Raw genomic sequence first — 21917 nt, 5'->3', positions numbered from 1 at the left:
AGAGAACTAAAAAAGCAGCCGTGTGCATGTCTATTACGTTACATCCTGCATTATTAAGCATAATTAACTGATTACTTCTGATTATTTCTGGCATACTTGTAACTTCAGTTAATGGAGGTTGAAGGTTCTAGCAACATTTGTGAGAGCGTCTCACGTACACACACTCCTCCCACATGTGGGAAATTAAACCTGATGTTATTGTTCCTGTACTCTGGGTGTCAGTAATTTGACCTAGAACCTTGGGAGAGAAGAAACTGGGAGGAGGTGACCACTGAGGCAAGGATTTGTGTAATCTTACCTTGAAATGAATTGATAACATTAATTAGAAGGGGGAAAGCACATCACAAGTCTGGAAAAGGAAGTATAAGAAATCATGACAGAGTTCACTGCAGAGTTGAGACTGCCTTTTCTCCCTGTAGTGTTAGCTCTTTTATTTCTCTTCGAGTCCTTTGGACAAAAAAGAACAAGCTGTACACTGTGTGTCTTCTTGAGAAGGGTGGTACCCGTGAGAGGAAGTCACAGGGCTGGTGATCAGTTTCCTAGAGTTGCTTGACACCTGAAGACTGGCTTTTAACATAATGGTGACCTTGTTAAGCACTGGATCTTGGGATCTCTCCAACAAGCCCTCTGTCTTCACTGGGCACTCCCCTTGTAAATGCCTAGCAGCCGAGTTCTGGTCCCTGGCATGTTTCCCACCCTGGCCTTTCCCTTTGTCTCCCCGAAAGGCTGTGTGTTGTGAGTCCAATCACAGAGCAAGCAAGTGACTTGGAGGTGCCTCGGCTCTAGAAACTGTTTAATCCAATCAAAACTGGAAGTAAAAAAAAAAGGCATGGGTGTAAGAGAAACCAATCCCAGCCATTCCACAACTGATCAGTTCTCTTCAAAGAGGTTTGTGTTGTAACCATCCAGGAACAATCAGATGTCACCACATCTCTGCTCAGGTGAAAGCTGAGAAGCTCCTCCTTGTATGCCTTAATGTTTCTTCTCCAAGTGAGTTTTGCAATCAAAGAGCTGTCTCAGTGAACAGTGGGAAAGAAGTGGAAGAGCTTGTTCACTTACTCTTGCTTCTGCTGCTGGCCCAGGGGCAGAAGACAGGACAGGTATGAAATGTTCTCCTTCTAAACAGGGCCAATGGCCTATTTGCAGTGAGTAGAGGGATTTATGGTTTTAGTGTAGGGAAAAGTACTTTCTCTTGACAACTGCTTCACCTCCAAGTGGAAAAAGAAAATCGTTTTACTTTCTTTCTTTTCCTTTTTCTTTTTTTTAACCTCCAAGCTCCTTTCAGAAATTGCTGCACCTTCAGATTGAGGTATCCGTCCTCATTTGCAAACTCCTCTGTGTCTGGGGGCAGGGCCAGGACAGAATTGCCAGGAGCATGAAAACTTCTATGGAAAAGTTCTCATAGCAAGTTGGGTGTTAAGGGCAGATCAGTCCTGGAATGTGACAGGCACCAGGAGGCTCCTTCTTCCACCAGACCTCTAGGGTCTTTTCTTTACTGGGTAAGTTTTGTGTGGTTTCGTGGTGGAAGCATAGCTGAGAATAGATGTGATTGAGTTCACCTTTCTCTGTGGGTTCAGGTCTGTGAGTTGGGGGTGGGGCAGGGAGCACATCCACTTGGAACTCCAGCCACATGTCGCCCACAGCCTGGGGCTGCTATGGGGAGACTCCACCAGGCATCTGGAAGAGACTTGATTTCGGAATGTAGTGGATCTGATTGCTTTTTGGCAGCTTCCCTTTTCCAATTACATTTGGCTTAGTCTGGTTGTCAAATTACTCTGCACTCCCTAAGCAGATCCAGAAAACATATTGAAGAGACAGAGAGAACACTGTCTAAAATGCAAACTGGGTATGAGAAGAGTGTTCTGGCAAGACTTTTTTTTTTTTAATGTTGCCTGAATAATGCACAACCCAGCTCAAAGAAAGGCGACTGCCTCTTATTCCTTGGCCCATTGGTCAACCTTGAAAGCCAAGTACAACATGTATCTTTAAAATTCAGGTCAATTAAAACTGTTGTTCACACTTTAATGTTACTTTCCTTACAAAGATGCATTTTCTTTTTATTCATTGGATTATGAACTTCATTATTTGTCATAATAATATATACTCTGGATCAAAAAGTTTAGAAAATGCCTAGTAACTTTCCTGATATCATTTTGAGTTCCTGTTTTAAGTTGGTAATTCCTCCAGAGCAAAACTAGCATTTACTTTTTTAAAATGTATAAGGAGAGTCGAAATCTGATACTTTAAATCAGATACTAGGCAAGATGGTGAAATGATGTCAAGAGATGATATGGTTTTGCTAGTAGTGATTCTGTAGAGTGAATTATTTACATGAGAAAAACAATTATGTACTCCAGCCATTTACTAAATCAAGTATAAAATGAAAAAAGGCTTCAAAGTAAGACAGTTAGAATATGTATATTCAATGCTATTTAAATTTAGACACCATAAATACAGTCTGATAAACTTCTACCTTTCCAAGTGGATATCTTATTTGAGTTTTATGGTTTAAAGATTAGTTCAGGCTGAAAGAATAGTAATATTCTTTGCAAAGCCTTTTTTATTGTAGCAGAGTTACAGTAGGAAGAAATAGAAAAAGAGAACCATTTCCTGTTCTCAATGCAAGAAATAGGAGTCAAAGATACCGGATATTAATATTTGGGGGCCTGTGTGGCTTAATATCTGGAAAGTTAGTTCGTCTTTCCTTCTACTTCTGGAGCTGAAATGTCAGAGGGTGAAGTTAACTAATAACTAAAGATCTTGAGTTTGAGCTCTCATTTTAATAGCACCATTTTGATATGTTAATTATTTCCTGGAAAATTATTCAACCATGATTTTCCCATCATGTAGAGTAAATGAAAATTCTTATTTCCTTTGTTGTCAAGTCAAGCTCAAGGTCAAGCTGACCTATGAGACTCGAGTGATAGTGCTAAACTTCAGGGAGTTTTCTAGTATATTCAATGAGGTTGCTGTAGAGAAAACATCAACCGAGTATCCAAGACCATAATAACGGCTTTATAAATCCTTTTATGCTCCTGTCTGTCACACACATACACAGACACACACACACTCAAACACAATTACTATAGTGTTCATTTTAATCATTTTTGATCCTACTAATAGCATGTGGTTGCCAAACATGTGACTTGTAGCAAGACTGGAAATTTACTTTGTGCAAGAAAAGATGAAATAGATTTGAAGGGGTTGTTATATTCTTATTCTTTCATAATGAAAAATGCCAAAGGAATGACAGTCTTTTACTCTGGTGAGTTAATAATCTAGGAGATGAATCTGCTTTCTCACACAAACACTGTTATACCCCAATTTTAATTTTGTTCAGACTAACCATGAACTTCCTGCACCAATTTCTTATAAGTCACTTCCAAAGCCTATGACTTAAATTGGCTCCAAATAATATTTGAGAAATTTGTCATATAATTTATTAGAGCTAGAAAATTTTCCCTTGATGTGCATTTCACTGGGTTGGTAAACCTAGATTTGAGGCAAACTTGCTCACTAACACACAGAGAAGATTTTTAGAAATCATACTCAGCATCACTGAGCTGTATTTTGGGGTTCCCCCAACCCAACTATCTGGTAAAAGTACCGAAACCACTAATAACATAGGTTGCTTCTTTCTGGCTCTAAGAATTCTGAGTTACTTTATTTCCAAGAATAATGTACAAAATAATTTTCAGAGCTACTTTCTTAATTTTCCAAACAAGACTGGAAAAGTTGGATGACAAATAAAGAATAAAAAAAGACAAAACCCACAACCATCCCTCAACTAGGATAATCTCTAACATAATTAAGTTGTGCTAAGCAAAAGTCCCAGATAAAACATATAACCCTGAATAAGAAATTTATGGCTAGTTGTAGGGAAGGAAAACACACACACACACACACACACACACACACACACACACACACACACACACACACACACGCCTGGTATAACTTTCAAAGATAACCATCCAATCAGATAGGAAGATGCCAAACTCTAATCTGTTTTATATGACAGGCAAAACTACCCCTCCTCACCAAAATTATCATTTGGTTTCACACACTAAATAATAATGGTAATAAGAAGCAAAATTAAGTATAAAATATTTTTATATTTGTTCCTTAGCTTATAAAAGAAATTTCAATGACAAAAAATGCATATATATATATATCCATTATTTTCCTACTTTTTTCTTTTCCACAGGGGGAATAAAAAATATCACAATAACTAGCCAACTTACAAAATTATCATGATCTTCTCACTAGACTAAACCCTAAATTGAAAACAACTCACAACTAGTTATGTGCAGGCCTATGAGTTTTCAGAAGCAAGTTGCTTTTAAACATTGATGACCCTTAATTTTTTTTCTTTTTGTATTTTCATCACATCTGCTCCACTGAAGTTCAAATAATCCAAGAAAACTTATAATAGAAAATGATTTCCCTATTTCTTCACATTTTTGTTTGGAATACCATTCATATTTGTCATAAAATTCAAAGAAAGATTCTGAAGGCTAGAAATGAGCTGTCAAGTTCCAGCACAGATATCCAAATAATTCAACATCAGCAACACCCTTAGTCTTTCCCAATCTACCCCACACTTGCCTGCAGCAGCCTCTGATCATCATCATCCTGACTTCTCCAGCTCTTGTCATGTTACTGTCTTTATTTTTTGGCCTGGTTGGGGGAGGGGGAAAGGCAATTCTTAGGTATCCTAGTGACAGCAAATGTGTGTTTCCCTCTCAAGCTGAAATGCCTTAGTTACAAGAAAATTAAAAGAGAGATGGAAAAATATCTCTGAGCAGTCTGGAATAGGCTAGAGTGTGATTTGTGTTTGTTGGTACAGATGTCTATGTACCTGAGTGATCAGATCTTTGCAGCACCACCTTCATCGTGGTGGGAAATACAAACCTCGATGGTGGTTCGCTTAAGTACTGATGTTTCATATTTCATGATTCATAGAAATCCCTTCAACTCAAAAAGGTCAAACCTAGTAATTACTATAGAATTGCAAACCAATTGGATATAAACTATATGTCAATGAACAGGGAACCTTGATGATAAAAAAAAAAAAACAAGTGAAATGCGTAAAGAAAGCAATCAGTGAACATAAACTTTTAATTCTATGGTTATTGCTTTATTATTAATTTACTGTTTAATTATTAATTTAGTTGTTTTAGTATTAATTCTATAGTTACTTCTATAGTTACTATAGTAATAGTGTTAATTATTACTAATATTATCACTTCTACTATTATTTATAATACTATCATAATACTATATATTATATAAATAATATAATATTATATAAACAGCACCATTATAAGTAATAGTGGAATTATAACTAATAGCTATAATTACACATATTAATATAGAATTTTATTTGTTATGTGATATAATACAACACAACAGTATAATTATTACTCATAATTATAATTAATACTATTAGTAATTCTAGTATTAATTCTAGTATTATTAATTTATTATTGTTGGAAATACTATCATGACATTTAATACTGTTAACATTGCTATTCTTTAATTTCATCATTGTCCAACACTAAAAAGTAAACAAGAAATATTAATTAACAAAAATGTACATATTTGTGAAAATCAGTATGATGCCTTGATATAAGTATGAATTGTGGATTTGTTGTCACAATCAATTAATGAATGTGCCTACCACATGACATAGTTATCATTTTGTGTACATGTAGTAGTATCACTTAAGATCTATTTTCTAATAACATGTCTAATATCTAATAAAGTATTAACCATATTTATCATACTATATTAGATCTCCAGATTTTACTCATCCCGCATAACTTAAATATTACATCCTAAGACCAATATCTCCACATTTTCCTGCTTCCTACACCTTAGCACTCACCAATCTATTCTCTTTTCCAATTAGGTCTACTTTTTTGGACTTCTATGTATAAATGAGCTTGTCTGTTTGTGTCCCATTTCACTTAGCTCAACACTTTTCAGATTTACCTATGTTGTCACAATGACAGGCTTACCTTCTTTTATATGTCTGAATAGTATTCCATTATGTATGGGCATGTGTGTAGTATTTGTGTTTGTATGGGGTTATCTCACATTCTATTTCTTGTTTCTTGTTGGGGGTAATAGTTGTTAGTCTTGGAGCTTGAACTCAGGGCCTGGGTGCTGTCTCTAAGCTTTTTCACTCAAGGCTAGTGCCCTACCACTTTGAGCCATAACATCACTTTTGGTTTTCTGGTATTTAAGTGGAAATAAGTATCTCATGGACTTTCCTGCCCTGGCTGGCTTCAACCCCTGATCCTCAGACCTCAGCTTCCTGACTAGATATCATTACAGGTGTGAGCCACCAGCACCCAGCATCTCACATTTTCCATTCATCTGTGGACACTTACATTGATTCTATGTCTTGCTTGTTGTGAATGAAATGGAAAGAACTAAAAAAAAAAGTATATAAAGTGAAGTAAGCCAAACCCAAAGAAAAATAGTTTGCATGGTTTCCCTCATTTGTAAGGACTAGAAGTTCATGATATTCTTAACGAGGGATCTCAATAACCCATTTGCTTAATACACAGGATCATATACAATGAAGTATATCAACATAAATTTCAAGGTATAGAAACAAGATGTTTATATTATGTGCTGTACATAGCTTTTTATTTTGTTTTATTAAAGAATTTATTAACATGGATTTTTACATCATATTTCAAATGATGTGTTTAACAAATGAGTATTCAAGAAAACAATCACTATATACAATAACTGGCGCTTAGATTTTAGAACATAATTGAAATTAGACTGAGGGCTTGTATGTCATAGATGCATATTAATCTATGTAATATAATATTATGTCTATAAAGTCATAAATGTTTATGTCTATGTAGTTGTGTTTATATTTCCATGGCATTGGATATGCAAATATTGAGTCCTTGCTCTTGTACTGTTTGGATCTAATAGCCACACATTAATGATACCATGTGCCTTTTGTTCCTTTGGTCTTGACTTGTCTCACTCAACATAATTCGCTCTAGATTCATCCATTTCCCTGTGAATGCCATTATTTTACCTTGTCCATTGGCTATGTAGAATTCCATTGTGTGTGTGTGTGTGTGTGTGTGTATATATATATATGTATATATATATCACATTTTCTATATCCATTCATCTGCAGTAGGGCATCTGGATTGTTTCCACCACTTGGCTATTGTGAATAGTGCAGAGATGAACATAGCTCAGCAGGTGTCCTTATCATATCCTAGGTTATGATGTTCAGGATAGATGCCCAGGAGTGGTATGGCAGAATCGTAGGGAAGTTCAATTTTCAGTTCTTTAAGAAACCTCCACACTGTGGCTGAACTTGCTTACAATCACACCAGCAGTGCAGTAGGGTTCCTTTTTCTCCACAACCCCGCCAGAATCTGTTATTGTCTGAGTTCAAAATCTTGGCCAATCTAATCAGGGTAAGGTGGTATCTTAGGGTTGTTTTATGTGCATTTCCTTTCTGACCATGGATGATGAGCATTTTCTCATATGCTTTTCTGCCATTTTAACTTCTTCTTTTGATAAGTGTCTCTTTAAATTCCCTTGCCCATTTAGTAAATGGCTTGTTGGGTTTGGGGAGGGATTAGTTTCTTGAGTTTCCTGTAGATATTGTATATTAAGCATTTGTCTGATGTATTATTAGTAAATATCTTTTCCCAGTTGGTTAGCTGTCTCTCTTTTTAGTGGCTATGTTTTTATCTGTGCAGAAACTTTTTTTTGCCAGTTCTGGGCTTAAGCTCAGAGCCTGAGCACTGTCCTTGGATTTTTCTCAAGGCTACAACTCTACCACTTGAGCCTCAACAGCACTTCTGGCTTTTTCCAAGTATGTGGTACCAAGGAATTGAATCCAGGTCTTCATGCATGCTAGGCAATGTGCAGAAACTTTTTATTTTTAGTTAGTCCCATTTATCGAGTCTCTCTCCAATCTGTCGTGACCCCAGAATTTTGTTCAGGAATCTTTTGCTGGTGCCTATGAGTTCCAATGTCTCTCCTACTCTATCATGTAGCAGTTTCACAGTTTCAGGTCTGACATTGAGGTCTTTGATCTACTTTGAGTTAATGCTTGTGCATGGCGAAAGGCTAGGGTCAATTTTTAGTTTTCTGCATGTGGCTGCCCAGTTTTGCCAGCACCAATAATTGAATAGGCTGTGTTTGTTCCACTGTATATCTTTGGCTCCTTTGTCAAATACAAGTTGACTATAGGTATGCGGTTCTATTTCTGGATCGTCAATTCTGTTCTGTTGATCTTTCTGGTCTATTTTTGTGCCAATACCATGCTGTTTTTGTTAATATGGCTCTGTAGTAGAGTTTGAAATCTGGTATTGTGATACCACCTGCATTGCTCTTTTTGCCTAGAATTGTTTTGATATTCTAGGTCTTCACTTATTCCATATGAACCTTTGGATTGTGTCTTCTATTTCAGTAAAGAATGTCTTTGGGATTTTGATGGGGATTACATTGAATTTCTATATCAATTTTGGCAGTATGGCCATTTTTCACTATACTGGTTCTCCCTACCCATGAGCATGGGATGTCTTTCCATTTCCTGGTGTCCTCTTTAACTTCTTTTGTTAGGCTTTTATAATTTTCATTAAATGATTGCTTTTCATCTTTGGTTAAGTTAATTCCTAAGTATTTTATTCTTTGGGACAGGGGCTATTGCAAATGGGATCATTTTCTTGATTTGGCCTTCTGTTTGCATATTATTGGTATACAAGAAGGCTTTTGTAGGTTTATTTTGTATCCTGCCACTTTGCTAAAGTGGGTTATTAATTTGAGGAGTTTTGGAGTGGAGCTTATTGGGTCACTCAGGTAGAGGATCATATCAACTGTGAATAGGGATAGTTTAATTTCTTCTTTCCCTATGTGGATCCCTTTGATGTCCTTCTCTTGCCTTATTGCTCTGGCTAAGGGTTCCAGCTCTATATTGAACAGAAGTGAGGAGAGTAAGCATCCCTATCTTGTTCCTGATTTTAAGGTAAATGGTTCCAGTCTTTTTTTCATATATTTTTTATTGTAATTAATAGAAGGGGTACATGATATTTGCCAGATAGATGGTGCATTAATTCCCATACATTGATACCCTTTCACATGTCTTGGACCCCATTTCCCTCCCCCCACCCCCACCCTTCATCCTGTTTCCCCCCCTTCCCTATCCAATTTCAAATAACGAAATACAAATATATCCGATATATCAGGTAACAGTGAGATACTGTAACAATTAGTATAGTACTCCTGTAGGTTTGTCATATATGGCTTTAATTATTTTAAGGAATGTATCTCTTATTCCTATTTTTTCTAGTGCTTTCAACATGAATGGATGTTGTATTTTGTCAAATGCCTTCTCCTTATCAAGAGAAATTATCACATGATTCTTATCCTTATCTCTGTTGATGTGATGTATTACATTGATTGATTTGTGAATGTTAAACCAGCCTTGCATCTGTGGGATGAAGCCTACTAGATTGTAGTGTATAATATTTTAATTTGTTTCTGCATTCTGTTGGCTAGTATTGTACATAGCTTTTTATTTTTTGTATTTTTCTTTTCCTTTTTTCTTTCACCACTACTACTTTATATGCTACTAACTTTATAGTGTGTTTTGAGACTGATCAGTTAGTGGGAAGCTTTTGCTTTTCTTTCTATGGTTGCTCTGGCTCTTTAAGGATTATTATGACTCCATTAAAAATTTATGGCTATTTTCCTCTATTTCTCCGAATCATCTCATTAGAATTTTGGTATAAATTTGTGAATCACATTGTTGTAAGGGATATTTTAACTTCTTTATTTCTCCTAATCCAAAAATTTAGCATATCATTCTATTAACATGTATCTTCAATCAGATCATTTTATAAAATACAGAGCTTACAGTTTATAGAATATAGATCTTTTATCTCTTTGGCTACATTCAATTTTAAATTCCTGTGATGGTGTTGTAAATGTGATTATATTCTTAGTACCATTTTACAGCACTGAAGATTATAATATAGAAATGATGTGGATGACTATGTGTTGATTTGTGTCTTATGAACTTGCTAAATTTTTACATTTCTAAAGTTTGGGTTTGAAAGTCTTATAGAGCTTTCTGCCATAAACTAGAAGAGATAAATTGACTTTTTTCTTTGAAATTTGAATGTCATATTTCTTTTTCTTTCCTAATTGCTCTGTGCATCAAGCAGAAAAATCTGAGAACAAACAAAACAAATTCCTTGCAAAAGCTAGACATTTTTATATTTTTTGAGAAAATAAGTAAAAAAAAAAAGTAAAGGCTAGAACCAAAGTGACACTGTGTACTGAGTAAGAGCACCCCTTCAAATAAAATAAATTGCATCAGTATTTCTTCATCAGAACAAGCTTACTACTTTAGTATCATAGAAGCATTTTTGTTTCAAAAGTCATAAATAATTGGCATCAGTTAAAAATTTCAGAGGAATGACCATTACCCTTTCATTTGGTGGAGCCTTTTTTCCTCCCTTAAACATTCCAGAACTTTTATGCAAGCACATTTATAAAAAGTATATATGTCATTGGTTCTGGCCTTATCTAAAATTTCTGGGAGGAAAAACAAGGAATTCTTTTCATCTGGACCCTGATAAAGCATTTTTTATCTTATTTGCTTTCAGCTTCAATGTTTCTGTTTACAGCATGAGAAATTCTCTCTCCTGAGCAAAGGTCCCAGTGTTGATAATTCAAATCACAGCCACAACTTGTGAGTCAAAAACAGAGGCCAGAGTCCACTTCACCAGTTCACTCTTAGAGGTCAGTTTCAGATTCCATCTCCGTGTCTACTGCTTTTAGCACTAATTTGTCATTCTAGGTAGCTGACAAGATTTATTCCCAGAGACCAGAAACATGCACTGCTTCATCCAAAAGGCAGAAGCACTGGATGGGGCTCATTTGATGCAGATCTTCTGGCAGGATGGGGCAGAGTCCCTCTACCCGGCTGTGTGGCTGAGAGACAACTGCCAGTGCTCTGATTGCTATCTGGATTCTGCCAAGGCCCGGAAATTGCTTCTGGAAGCTCTTGATGTGAACATTAGTATTAAAGGGTTGGTGTTTGACAGAAAAAAGGTAATTACCTTTATGCTCTCTTCCATCTCTTTCCTACTAGCTAAAAGGACTCATCTTCAATAATTTTGAATAACCTGTTTTTCCATATGGTGGGATATATAACCATTTGCTTGTCTGTGTTTATAGAGTGCTTTGAACAAATTAAGTGTGCTCAGCAAATGGATACATCTGCTCGGCTCATTACCACTACAAGGTTGCTCACTATTCTTTTAGTGAGTGACAGCTTGCTTCTGGCACTCAGTGTATACACCTATAAAATTGGTGAAGATACTGACAAGGCTACTCATACAGAGTTATTCAGGATTCAATGAGATGAAAATGTGTATCAGTGTTTGGCATACAGCGAGCACTCCACAAATAGTATTAATGAATACTTCAATCAAACATATCCATAGATAGATATACATGGCTTGCCCCAAAATTATTGCTCTCAAAAGCCAACCCAATGTAGCCACTATTTCTTCTTTTCTCTCTGCTAGATTTCCTATAGTTCTTCTCAGAAGAGCAAAGCTAACCAAGAAAACTCTTGTCATCCTCCTAACCTAAGAACTCCACTCCCAGTTCTCTCTGTTAATGTTAGCTCTTTGTCAAAATTTTTAGAATACAGATTTATATGCATTTATATTCATTTCTTACATGTATATTTTTGTTTTTGTTTTTTAATATATTTTTATTGTAATTAATAGAAGGGTTACATGATATTTGCCAGACAGAAGGTGCATTAATTCACATACATTGATACCCTTCCACCTGTCTTGGTCCCCATTTCCCTCCCCCCCAACCCCACCCCTCATCTTATTTTCCCCCGTTCCCTATCCAATTTCAAATAACCAAATACAAATATATCCGATACATCAGGTAACAAAGTGAGATACTGTAACAATATGAGATAACCAAGGGACATGAAAAGAGATGAGAGATAACATAGTACCTTAAGGACAACAATCATTCTTACATGTATATTTTTGATCTGCACCTGTAACTTGGTTACAGCTGGAAGAATAACAAGGTCAATTTGCAGTCCTGGATTAACTTAAGTAATAATTAGAAATAAAAAGCTCTGGGACAATGCCCAGAGTTCAAGCCCCACGACCAACAAAAACAATAATAACAGTAATAATAATAATAATAATAATAATAATAATAATAATACTTAGAAACAGAACAATAGTAGATAACCAAAAATAGCAGTGTCGAGTACAAGTAGGTGACATTTCCTCTCTGTTTTGTAAGGTTTACATCACTTGGCCCAATGAGCATCATAGTGAGTTCGAAGCTGATTGGTTGAAGAAAAGATGCTTTTCCCATCAGGCTAGAGCAAAACTCCAAGAAGAATTGTTTTTGCCAGGTAACCCTACTGTGGTCTTCAATGTCTTTTAAAATTCTGATAACCAGAATCTTTTAAAAACTATATTTATTATTGGTTTAATTGCATAAACTTTAAGGTATGGTGTAAACAATATTTTTAATTTAATTTTATTGTCAGAATGGTATACAGAGAGGTTACAGCTACATTTGTTTTTCTCCCATTTCCCCTTTACCCCACTCCCCCCTTTCCCCAAATTGTAAAGTTCATGCACGTTTGAACTGTGTAACAAATACAGATATTAGCATGTCTGTCTCTTTCTTATTTTGTAAGGGTTTTGCATTTTAAGAATTGAGCTTAGCAACTAAGTCAGACTTTCATGTTTCCGCTAAAAGAATGAAGTATCTCCAACACAGATCATTTGGGTAAACAATGAAAAAGCCAGAGCAGTTTTAGAGGTTCTAAAGTAGGTGTAAAGCGAGTGCAGCCTTTGGGGACAGCACTCGGGCTCTGCGTTCAAGCCTGAGGACTGGCAACAATATTTTTAAAATAAAAATGCAAGTACAATAAACTTACATCTCTGTGCTGTAGGTTATGTCTTGTACTCCATACACATTCGCAAACACATCCCTACAACAAAGCAGAATAAACCAGGGGCAGATTTTCACTTCTTAACAAGATGTCTAAGGCCAGAACTGCACAAAGAATAATCTCTTTCATGTGTACATGAAAAGGTAAACACAATATTGCATGTGTGTGTGTGTGTGTGTGCACATGTGCTCACACTGGCACAAGAGCATTTTCTTGTGGAGTTTAAGTCTTCAAGCCATCTGCAGCCAATAATAATGTTTAAGGAAACACTATAAACGATATGGATGTGAGGTGGGGAAGGATGACAGGGAAAAGACGGTTTAAATTTGGGCCAAGAGAAAAATAATACTTTATACAATAAAGTATTAAAATAATACAAATAAAATAATAAAAGACACTTAAATACAATTTTAGGATACAAAATAATAGAGCCCAAGTTGTATCAATGTGAGGAGAGTTTACAGTTTATACTTTCTTTTTTTTAATATGTTTTATTGTAATTAATAAAAGGGTTACATGATATTTGCCAGATAGAAGGTGCATTAATTCACATACATTGATACCCTTTCACATGTCTTGGTCCCCATTACCCTCCCCCCCAGTTTATACTTTCTCTGCCTCTCTCTGCCACTATCTGTCTCTCTCTGCCTTTATCTCTATCTCTATTTTTCTATGTCTCTCTCTCTCTGTCTCTCTCTGTGTCTCTCTCTGTCTGTCTCTCTCTGTCTCTCTCTCTCTCTCTCTCTCTCTCTCTCCTCTCTCTCTCTCTCTTTTTCTCTTTCTCTGTGTGTATGTGTGTGTGTGTGTGTGTGTGTGTGTGTGTGTGTATCTGTATGTGTGATCTGGTGGTGAATTGTAGCAGGATAGTCTGTGGGTTAGAGGAAAACTTTAACAAAAACAATGTTTTATATTATTTTTTGTAATAAGTACAGAAGGATTACAGTTACATAAAGCAGGTAAAGATTACATTTCTTTTTGAACAGTAACAGTGTCACCTCTTTTTTCACAGTTTTTCCTTGAAATGCAATGATTTTTTAAGTATTTACTAGCACCTTGGCTTCTGCAAACACACTAGCAAGCAAGTTTCCCTAAACTTTTTTTGGGAGGGAGTGGGGGAGGAGTCATGGGGCTTGTCTTTTAGGCCTGTGTGCTACCCCTGAGCTCTTCAGCTCAAGGATATTGCCCTACCCTTGAAGCCACAGTGCCACTTCTGGTTTTCTAGTGGTTAATTGGAGAAAAGAATCTCCTAGACTTAGTGCCCTAGCTGGCTTTGAACCGGGATCTTCAGATCTCAGTCTCCTAAGTAGCTAGGATTACAGGCATGAACCACTGCAGCTGGCACATATTTTTTAACTGTTGTCACCCAGAATCATTGAATCATATCAACAAGTGATCATTTTAGTGAATTTTGTAGCACCTCTGCTGGGATGTTAGATATTTCAAATATTTCAACTCACTCCTTCCCAGTCTGGAATTTTCAAATATGTATGAGAACTCAGCAGTTTACTGGGCAAGAGCTCTTGCTTATTCACCAACTTGATTCAGATAATTTCACCTTTTCCTTTTGTCTTTAAGCATAGACGAATTGCATAAAACACTAATTTCCTCTATTTACTACTTCTCACTGTTCTGTCATGGTTTTATTCTAGGATTTTATGTGGAAACCATCATTTTCCCCTGCTAGCTAATGGAATATCTATGAATATTTAGAGAAAAACCTGTTTCCTCTACTTTCCTCCAAAGAATGTATTGCTAGATTCTCTAAGTAGTCTCTCATTACATAACTTCATAACAATTGTCTGGGTCAAAGTGTACTCTTTTGACTATATCTTTTTTTAATGCATTTTAGATCTATTTTGGCACTCCAAGTATTTTTTTTTCCTTAACTATGTCTGGATTTTACGATCTAGTTACTTTTACTTTTATTTCCTTCAAATCTCTTTTAGATGATTTTAGGATGTAAAAGCTAACATTTTATTATTACCACTTAAGACTTGAAGCAGTACAAAAGGACATAGCCACATCCGTCCATTAATATCACAAGACAAGTAAAGTTTTAGAGCTTGTTTTGCTCAGTATTATCAGTCAGTAGCAAAATGGAAATGATAGTAAACTCAGTTAAGTAGTGGAAAAAAAATCACAATGATAGGCCATAAAAATGAATTATAGGAGAGCTGGCTGCTATGTAGACAGCGGAAATATTTCAATGGTTAAAAACAAGATTAGAGTCTTAAAATATATTTTCAAGCTGTGTAGTTGGTGAATAAGAAAAGACTTTAATGGGGCCATTTTTAGAATATTGATTCTTTGAATTTTTGCCTGTGTAATCGGATAGCTATTTCACTATTGGGTTATTTTCAAACAATAATATACCCCCAAAGCATGAAAATAAGGTGGGGTACATTTGGGACAGGATTTTAAATTTTAATTCTGATAACAAGGCTCCTTTCCTAATCTTCCCTTAATAAGAAGGATCCAGGACTTTTAAAATTAGGGATTGAGGTAAAGCCCACTTCTTGTGGCCTGGGTTTTGAGAGCAAAGAGGAAAAGACAAATGACATTAGCCATGGCACAATCATGAGACAGACACTAGACAGAGTAATTCACAGCTTTTCTTGGCCTAAGAATGGTTCAGTAATACAAAACTTAAAAAGGAGGAAGGAGGTAACGAGGGTAGAATTCATGTTGCCAGAATATACTTCCTCATAGAATAAGACGTTGGTGTCCTGTTGTTTTGTAGTAAACGTTTTAAAAAATGAATTATTGAAACCTAGAACATGAACATTTCCAAACATAGAAAATTGGGGACTTTAATACAACATAAGAAACATGAGGGGTTTTTTGTTTGTTTGTTTTTAATGAAATTATAGCTGGCGCAGTGGCTCACGCCTGTAATCCTAACTACTAAGGAGGTTGAGATCTGGGGATCAAGGTTCAAAGCCAGCCCGGTCACAAGAGGACCTAAGACTCTTATGTCCAATTAACCTCTAGAAAATGGGAAGTGGGCTTGACTCAAGTGTAAGGTGGAAGCCTCCAGCTGAAGAGCTCAAGTACAATACCCAGGCCCAGGGGGAGGGCAGTATCCTTGAGCTGAAGAGCTCAGGAACAGTGCCCAGGCTGAGTTCAAGCTCATGACCCACAAAAGAAAAAAAAAAAAGAAATTTGATGTTAGCTTCCCTATGAAATTTGGTATAATGTAATTGAGATGTAAAATTCCCATTATTTGACAGAACTAAAATTAGAAAATTACTGTGTAGATTGTAGGATGCTAATACAAAAGAGCATAATTATTTAATAAATATATATACAATTAGCATATATCTAAATCTTTATTAGATTTACATTTGTGTTCGTGTGTGTGTGTGTGTGTGTGTGTGTGTGTGTGTCCTGGGCCTTGAACTCAGCCTGAGCACTGTCCTTGGGCTTTCTCGAAGCTAGAGCTCTACCACTTGAGCCACAGCACCACTTCCAGCATCGTCTATGTATGTGGTACCATGAATGCATGCTAGGCAAGCACACTACAACTCCCGGTTCAATTTCTGTTCTTTTTGTTAGTACTCAGTGTCAAAGCAAGTGAAGATTTGCTTTCCATGTCTTTTTGTATTTTGTCATTGATTCTACAATATTTTCTATTAGCTTTTGATTCTGTTATTATGTGTTGAGAACTGAAACCATAAAAGTTGTCCTTTGAAGAAAATCTTTTCACTGAGTCATTCTTCTCTATATTCTCAGTGATCCAGAACTAATGACAATGCATGAACCAAAAGGAGCATTCATATTTCAGTCCCATAAAACCTTTATTTAGAAGAGTCATTCTTTATCATACACTTATGCAGACTGCAGACCTTCAGTACATATCCATAACCTTTCCACATTTCTAAAGAACATACTATGAGACGTGATATCTCTCAAGTAACCATAAGGGTCCTCTAAGATATATTTGCATTGCACACAGGAAAAAAAAATAATCTCCTACAAAGTTCTCCTTTCTTCATGTGAACTATGTTTACCTGTAGATGGAGACTTTCTTACAGAGCAAAGAACAGTTAGTTTAGTTCGGGGACTATTTTCACAGACCTTTGCCAAAAAGCAAAACTCACACAGTTGTGTGGTTTTCTTTTTCATTGGCATATACATAAAAAAATGCACCAAACCTCTTGTGATATTTACCCTTGTCTCTATGCCCCAGCTATTTCTGAGCACTTTCTCTCTGAGATGCAATTCACTAGAACCTTGAAAGACAATTCACTGAACAAGAAGTAAAAGAGTATTTTAAAAGAATAGCATCCCTATAGGACAGAAAAAGACTTGAAATCTGTATCTTACCTCTCTGTTGCCTTTGCCTTGTTAGGGACCAGATTCGTGGGTTAATGAAGACCAAAGAATGTATTCGTAAGTAGAAGTGCAGAAAGATTGATGCCCTACAGATTAGAGAAACCATTTCAAAGTCAGAAGCTCAATTCAGTTCAGATGGATAGAAGGTCCAAACTCTTGAAATAACACACTGAAAATCAGCATATTCCATGAATCTTTAAAGAACCCTTTTGTGTCTTTTTGTTTCTGAACTCAGGACTCTGGAATGTGTTTACCCCTCAGAAGGATGTCTTATACAAATGGCTCCTTAAATGCCAGCATGAATGTGCATAATGTTTATGATGTGTGAAACTCATGTTTAAGGAAGTATATATTAGAAAGACCATAAATTAAATTAGGAAGGCTGGTTCATACCTTAAACATTCCATCATTTTCCATTCTTTTTATATATCCAAGCCCAAATATGTAAATTTGTTTTTAAGGTAGGCTCCTGAAAAACAATTTAATCTAGTCACATGTATTTTCTTTTATGCCCCGAAAAGTTATGTATTGCAATTGAGGGGAGAGCTTCTCAATTTTTTTCTTGATGTTAAAAATATTCTGTGTAGATATCACATTAATGATTTCCAGGTGGATTTGAGGAAATATAGTGCTACATCTCCTGAAAACTGGAGGATTTTACATTCAGGACAATATGATGATCTTAGCAACTAGTTATTCATAGCACTGTGGGTGAAAGTCATGCTCAAATGAGTGTGTGAAGACCCTACATTGAGACATCAATTCAGTGATGAGCTGAGGATCTTGGTCGCTGATGACAGCAAAACTCCTTTCAGGGTGTTCCAAAAGGAAAGTTATGCTAAAAAAAATTGTAAACTCTGAAGACTTTTTTTTTATCCTAGTCTTGATTGCTGTCCCTGGGCTCTGTTTTTTGTTTGTTTGTTTTATTTTGTTTTGCTTTTTGCCAGTCCTGAGCTTAAGCTCAGGGCCTGAGCACTGTCCTTGGATTTTTCTCAAGGCTACAACTCTACCACTGGAGCCTCAGCACCACTTCTGGCTTTTTCTAAGTATGTGGTACCAAGGAATGGAACCCGGGTCTTCATGCATGCTAGGCAAGCACTTTAACCACTAGGCCAAACTCCCAGCCTGAAGATTTTTTTAAACCATTGCAACCAGGCTAAGAGTGTAGAGCACTAGCTTAGCATGAAAGACACTTTAGGTTCAACTCTTAGCATGACACACACACAAAAAAGATAGATAGATGATAGATAGATAGATAGTCTGAAAGTGAAAGCTTGAAAATTAGAAAATATTGGTAGCCTTGTCTATGCTGGATATTGTGTTGATGGCCTTGCTTTTTAACTAGAATCTCTGAAATTGGTGAATTTTCAGAGTGTATATAGAAATAAAGAGGGAGGAAAAAAACACATTTCTCAGCTATCTACAGCTTTTTGCAAAAGAAACAAGATAGAAAGTAAAAGTTCATTAAAATGTGCTTCAAAGATACGTTTCCCAAATAGACCCCTCCTTCTTGAATGTACTAACTCAGGCTCAAGTATAACTCAAATACAAATGCAATGATTTAAAAACAATAGCATCTTTCAAGAATGTTCTTTTATTTCCCCAGTATCTAGTCATTCAAACTGCCAGAAAAGTGATACTGGCCTGAAGTTCAAAAGGTCTGGACCAGTGAATACATTAGCATACATTAAAGAAGAAATGTCTCATTCAGTTTTAAACTTGGAAGAGCTCATTTCATTTCACAGATGATGACTAGTCATGTTGTTGCAATGTTGTGCAATGAGCCCTACTCCTTAGATTTTCCCTGCTTTCAAAAGCCTGCCCAGCAGCCAATGCTTATCTTCAAATGTCTATGCTTGAGCAAGTTCTGACAAAACATTCCTCATTGTAACTCCGTACTGCTTTCCTTTATAAAGTGAAGATTAAGTGATGGACATCCAGGCACAGGATATTAAAATATGTGTGATGACATTATTTTAAATAATCAAATATTTGCATACTGGTGTGCAAAGTAATTTGAACCAGTATCCATTTGAATGCTGGGGATCACTCTCCTAGGTTTGTCTAACTAGCATTGAAAATGATGAGGCATATAATTGGAACCTCTGCTCTATTCTATATGAAATCTCAATGCTAAAATTATCTATTACATATTCTTGCCATGGAGATTAGAAGAAACATCAGTCCCTGGGCCAAAGTTCTAGAAACTTCAAGTTGTCAACAAATATTAGCTATTATTACTACAGTTACTATTGGTCTGTGGGCAAGGCTGTACTAAACCTTTGTGTAATCACATTGCATGATCACAAATGACTTCCAGATAAATATAATTGTCTTTGTTTTTTATATTGATAAAAAGAACTATATATGGTACATTAAAAATAAAAACATCAGCAATTTAAAAAACCCTCCTCTTTCCATATCTTGTGGTTCATTTTGATTAGCATCATCTTATATGGTCAGATGTACATAGCTATTGAGCTATTATGATCCTCTGCTAGGACTATCCTAGATAGATACTAATTATTACATCTGAGGGAAACCATAGAATCTGTGTTTCTTTGGCTCTGGCTTATTTCATCTAAAATGATTTTTTCTAAGTCCAATTCCTTACAAATGGGGTGATGTTATTCATTCTCATAGAAGCATAGAATTCCGTTGTGTATAAGTACCACATCTCCTTGATCCATTCATCTACTGAGGGGCATCTGGGTTGGCTCCATATCTTAACTAAGGTAAATAATGCTTCAATGAACATAGTTGTGCTGGTAACTTTATTGTGGCCTTGTTTGTGATCATTTGGGTAAATGTCCAGAAATGGGATTGCTGGATCAAAGGGCAGTTCTGTTTAGTCTTTTGAGGAACCTCCATATTACTTTCCAAAGTGGTTGAACCAGTTTACATTCCTACAATGTAGTAGCTTTCTCTATTAGCCACATCAATGCCAGCATCTACAATTACTTGATTTCATGTTATTGACCATTTCAGCTAGGGTGAAATGGAATATGGAATCTATTGTTTGTTTGTTTTGGTTGGTCATGGTGCTTGAACTCAGGGCCTGGGTACTGTCCCTGAGCTTTTCAGCTCAAGGCTGTCACTCTACCACTTGAGCCACAGCACCACTTTTGGTTTCCTGGACTGGCTTTGAACCAAGATCCTCAGATCTCAGCCTTCTGTGTGGCTAGGGTTACAGGTATGAACCACAGGTGCCTAGGGGAAGCTGTTATCTTTAAACAACCAGAAATGTTGGCAATAAAGGCATCAATAGCCTAATTGTGTCCTTCCCAAATACACACACCTACTCACTACTGAAAATGTCCTCATGCAACTAGCTGGTGGGAAATTAGGAAATGGCTTTCTACATCTAGGTTTATCTTGTCATGACTGATGTTAGTATTTCACACCTTAAAAAAATTTCTAGCCTGTGAGGACAACAGAGGAAATGATTTCCAGTCCACAAATACTGCAAGAAGCACTGACCCACAATTCACTCTTATCCTGGGGCACTGGTGTTCGTTTCCATAAGATGGGATATTCCCCAGTTAGAAAAGTGAAGCCTTGCTCATGATGGCATTAAGACTATATATTCTCATGCTGTCACTTGTTGGAAAAGTTGGCTGACTTATGACAGTTTCCTTCCCAAGATCAGAAAAGAATCAAATAAATCAGCTAGTGTTCTCTGTCTCCAGAACACAGTTATTAATATCACAGTTGTTTCCCCTGCAAAATTACTATTTCCTCAGTGTTATGCTTCCTTTGGGAGATCCTAGCTTGCAAGCCAGTTATGTTTTGTAGTTGTCTTCTGTTTTCTCACATAAATATTATTTTTATTTATTTTTATTGTAATGTATAGAGGGGTTACAGTTATATTCACCAGATAGAGGCTGCATTACTTCTCACATATTGATACCTTTTTTATGTTTTTGTCCCTATTTCCCTCCCTCCACCCCCTCCTAATCATCTTGTTTTCCCCCTTCCCTTTCTTATTTCAAATAAACAAATATGCAATATACCAGGTAACAAAGTCAGATACTGTAACAATGTGAGATTAACCAAAGGGCAACAAAGGAGAAGAGAAATAACATAGTACATTAAGAACAACAATCACACAAGATAAAGCTCTTGTTTCCATATCCTAGAGATCCTTTCATTTACCCTCATCCTATATGGCCTTATGCATCTAGGTTTTTAGCTATTGTAATCCTCTGCTAGGAAAGTCCTAGGTTTGTACTAATTATTACAAATGAGGGAAACCACTGAGCCTATGTTCCTTTGAGTCTTGCTTACTTCACTTAATATGATTTTTTCCAAGTCTTTCCATTTCCTTACAAATAGGACATTGTCATTCTTTCTGATGGCAGCATAGAATTCCATTGTGTATAAATACCACATCTTGTTGATCCAACCATCTCCTGAGGGGCATCTGTGTTGGTTCCATATCTTGGCTATGGTAAATAGTGTTGTAATGAACATCATTGTCCTAGTGGCTTTAGTATGTCCTTGTTTCTGGGTTTTGGGGTAAATGCCAAGGAGTGGAATTGCTGGGTCATAGGGGAGCTCTATGTTTAGT

At 36.3% G+C, this 21917-nt stretch overlaps 1 protein-coding gene across 1 annotated transcript in view; it reads left to right on the top strand.

Moving 5' to 3' along the window:
• Nucleotides 1-885: 885 nt before the first annotated feature.
• The window catches only part of Bbox1 (gamma-butyrobetaine hydroxylase 1), a 51790-nt gene continuing 30758 nt past the window's right edge, over nucleotides 886-21917 (top strand). The window contains exons 1-3 of the mRNA XM_090347981.1: nucleotides 886-1100; nucleotides 10668-11115; nucleotides 12349-12463. Of these exons, the coding sequence (XP_090204107.1) occupies nucleotides 10897-11115; nucleotides 12349-12463 (334 nt within the window). The 5' untranslated portion in view covers nucleotides 886-1100; nucleotides 10668-10896. The remainder of the gene's footprint in view (nucleotides 1101-10667; nucleotides 11116-12348; nucleotides 12464-21917) is intronic.

This window comes from Megascapheus bottae, chromosome 16, assembly GCF_031878675.1.
Source record: "Megascapheus bottae isolate mThoBot1 chromosome 16, mThoBot2.hap1, whole genome shotgun sequence".
Taxonomy (NCBI): Eukaryota; Metazoa; Chordata; class Mammalia; order Rodentia; family Geomyidae; genus Megascapheus; species Megascapheus bottae.
Note: the sequence above shows the minus strand (reverse complement) of the source record. Positions and strands in the feature narration are given on the sequence as shown.